This window comes from Equus caballus, chromosome 2 (genome assembly GCF_041296265.1).
Source record: "Equus caballus isolate H_3958 breed thoroughbred chromosome 2, TB-T2T, whole genome shotgun sequence".
Taxonomy (NCBI): domain Eukaryota; kingdom Metazoa; phylum Chordata; class Mammalia; order Perissodactyla; family Equidae; genus Equus; species Equus caballus.
Window position 1 is genome coordinate 68,514,432 of NC_091685.1, and position 3,454 is coordinate 68,517,885.

A 3,454-nucleotide genomic window follows, 5' to 3' on the forward strand; every position below is an offset into this window, starting at 1 on the left:
TCACCTCTGTCCTCCTTAGGTTCTGCCCCAGCCCCAGCGGCGACGGGCCGAGCCGGGCAGTCGGGCCGCAGGGCGCGCTCCTCAGCCTCTCCCCTTCTGTTACGCTTTGGACGGGGCAGGGGAGACCCTGAGGACCACAGGGCCGAGCGGGCAGGGCCCCGAGGAGAGGACACCGCTGGGGCGCCGAGCAGAGGCGGAGGAGACAGGCCCTGGACTGTGGTCGGAGAAGGGGCAGAGCGCTGCTGCTGCTGTTACCTTCGTGCCAGGAAACCAAGCCGCCGCCGCCAACCCCTTGAGAACAACCCCCAGTCTCCCGGCTTGGTATTTTTAAATCTGGCGGGGCTTTCCCTTTCGGGCCAACCACTCCCCCCGTTTACCGCCCTAGCCAGTCAGCGTCGGGCCCGCCATTTTTCAAACCCTTTTCCCGCCGCCAATCAGCATCGAGCAGTACATTCCTCTCCTGACCGGTTCTAACGGGTCTGGGAGTTAACGACCTGGGCGACCCACCGAACCTGCTAGGCTGGGGCCGGAGGGAAGGGCCTGGCGAGAAACCGACCAATCGGAAGCCTCCGTGGAGGGGAGGCGGGGCCTCTCTGCGTTTGAATAATCATCAGAGCCAATCAGAGAGACGGGGGTGTGGCCTGCGGCCCGGCTCGTCAAGTTGCCGTGGCGCGGAGAACTCTGCAAAACAAGAGGCTGAGGATTGCGTTAGCGAGAAACCAGTTCACGCCGGAGCCCTTGGAAGGAAGCGTCTCTGCCGGACCGGCCGCTTGGCGGGACTCTGAGGAAAAGCTGCCACCAGGCAAGAGTCCCCTTCGGCCCCTCAGGTTCCTGGGCCTGCTGTTGCCCCTTCCTTCTTAGCCTCCTAGCCGGCGTGGGCGCTGTGGCCCTCGGGGTTCGGCCCTGCGGGCGGATCCGGGCTGCGGGCCGGTGCGGGCCGGGGGCTGTGGAGGGCGGGAAGCTCCCCCGGGCCCGGTTCCAAGAGTTGTTTGACCGTCGGTTGCGAGGCGACAGCCCTTTGAGTGCGGCTCGCGCCGTGGAAGCCGGCACGTTTCTGTCAGGAACGCGGTTGGGAGGGCGCCCGCGGCGTTCGCCGCCTCGGCCGGGCCGGGGGCCAGGGCGGCGGCGGCGGCGCGGCCCCGGGGAGGGCCTGGGGGTCCCGCGCGCGGAGCTCGGCCTGCGGGAGGGCGTGTGCGCGGGGGCGGTTCTGGGGGCGGCGGGCGGGTTTGGGCGGGAAGCTGAGTCCCGCCGCCCCCCACCGCCGTCACCCCGCCAGGTGGACGCCGCTCGGTGACCATGGGTAAAGGAGACCCCAACAAGCCGAGGGGCAAGATGTCCTCGTACGCCTTCTTCGTGCAGACCTGCCGGGAGGAGCACAAGAAGAAGCACCCGGACTCCTCCGTCAACTTCGCCGAGTTCTCCAAGAAGTGCTCGGAGCGGTGGAAGGTGAGGCGGCGCTCGCAGGTGGGGCTTCGGCCAGCCCCGGGCGGGGCGGTCCCCGGGAACCTGCAGCGTCCCCCGCCGAGCGCCCGCCCGAATAGTTTCTTTAGAGTTTTAAGCAGACTGTTTTAGGGTTTTATTTTTAAGATGGCTCTAGCAAAATGCTACTAACTAAGGAAAATGTAGCCCTGAAACAGATGATCTTGCACGTCTATAGTTTACAACTTTGCTGTATTTTTATTGCTTCTTTCGTGCCCATAGACCATGTCTGCAAAGGAAAAGTCAAAGTTTGAAGACATGGCAAAAAGTGACAAAGCTCGTTATGACAGGGAGATGAAAAATTATGTTCCTCCCAAAGGTGACAAGAAAGGAAAGAAGAAAGATCCCAATGCTCCTAAAAGACCTCCGTAAGTTTGCTTTAAAGTCAATCAAATTGCCCCTTGACGTTTCAGTTTATTAACTCTGTTGCTTCCTTTCAGATCTGCCTTCTTCCTGTTTTGCTCTGAACATCGCCCAAAGATCAAAAGTGAACACCCCGGCTTATCCATTGGGGATACTGCAAAAAAATTGGGTGAAATGTGGTCTGAACAGTCAGCCAAAGATAAACAACCGTATGAACAGAAAGCAGCTAAGCTAAAGGAGAAATACGAAAAGGTACATCGTCTTTTTTAAAGCCAACGTTAAAATTAGGTAGATGTTTTCTAAATAGATGTTAGAAAAATAGGTATAAACTGTAGATAGTTGGGAAGTCTAGATAATCTTGTATTAATGGTTGTCAGCTATGTTTAGAAACATAAAAATTGTACACTTAAGCAGCAGAAGCTAATTGGAACCTCCTCTCTTTTGACTGGAGCTGGTGGTTGTAGCGCTGGTAGATTTCATTTGTAGTTACATAGGTCTCTTAGTTTGAAAAAAGAGGGGGTCGATGTATTGTTTTATGTAGATATATCTGAAATGTGAAGTTGGGGGGGGGGCTTTGTGATGTAAACGGATATTGGTAGTGAAAGTACTGACATTGATCTAATACAACCCCATCATTTTGGATCAGTAGCTTTCTAAAGCCTGGAGGGAGCAAATGCTCTCAAGACTGAGTCAGACTCTGAATACCTTTTTAAACTGTCGCCAGGATTATTGGTCAATAATCTTAGATTGTTTACAACTTAGTGGTTTTCACAGTTGAGTAATGACCCCGGATGCTGATTTTATTTCTCTGACAATATTTCAGGATATTGCTGCATACCGTGCCAAGGGCAAAAGTGAAGCCGGAAAGAAGGGCCCTGGCAGGCCAACAGGCTCAAAGAAGAAGAATGAACCAGAAGATGAGGAGGAAGAGGAAGAGGAGGAAGAAGATGAAGATGAGGAGGAAGAGGAAGAGGATGAAGAATAAATGGCTATCTTGTAATGTGTGTGGAGTGTGCGTGTGTGCTCAGGCAATTATTTTTGCTAAGAATGTGAATTCAAGTGCAGCTCAATATTTAGCTTCAGTATAAAAACTGTACAGATTTTTGTATAGCTGATAAGATTCTTTGTAGAGAAAATACTTTTTTTAAAGTTCAGGTTGTAGCTTTTTGAGGGGCTACTACATACAGTTAGATTTTAAAGCTTCTGATGTTGAATGTTTCTGAATATTTAATGGTTTGTTTAATTTCTTGACTTGTGTATGGTAGCACAGCAAACTCGTAGGAATTAGTATCAATAGTAAATTTTCAGTTTTTTAGAATGTTGCATTTTGTTTTTTAAAAAAATTTTTGTAATAAAATTATGTATATTATTTCTATCGTCTTTGTCTTATATGCTAAATTAACTTCCACTTTAAAAAGCACTTCTGGTCTGGAACCATGTCAACTTTTTTGTATTTCTGCCTAACAGTTCTTAGACACAGTTCATTTAGTAAAATATTTGCTTAAAAGAAAGTCAGATATACCCATATTCCTATTTGCAAAGTGTTCTTTAAAAATCAATCTGGAATTTAATCAACTTTAGAAATTTAGGCAGTTTCACAAAATGAGTAAGT

General features: G+C 50.7%; 1 protein-coding gene across 2 annotated transcripts; it reads left to right on the plus strand.

Annotated features, from left to right (window-relative positions):
* Positions 1–366: 366 nt before the first annotated feature.
* Positions 367–3,211, plus strand: HMGB2 (high mobility group box 2). 2 transcript variants are annotated; one of them, XM_070257051.1, is made up of 5 exons: positions 367–827; positions 1,277–1,446; positions 1,702–1,847; positions 1,920–2,094; positions 2,666–3,211. In XM_070257051.1, the coding sequence occupies exons 2-5, from the start codon at positions 1,297–1,299 to the stop codon at positions 2,825–2,827; spliced, it is 633 nt and encodes a 210-aa protein (XP_070113152.1). In that variant the 5' UTR covers positions 367–827; positions 1,277–1,296; the 3' UTR covers positions 2,828–3,211. The 2 variants fall into 2 exon arrangements, with proteins under 2 accessions (XP_070113152.1, XP_023492058.1); XM_023636290.2 differs by having other exon boundaries at positions 367–802.
* Positions 3,212–3,454: the final 243 nt, after the last annotated feature.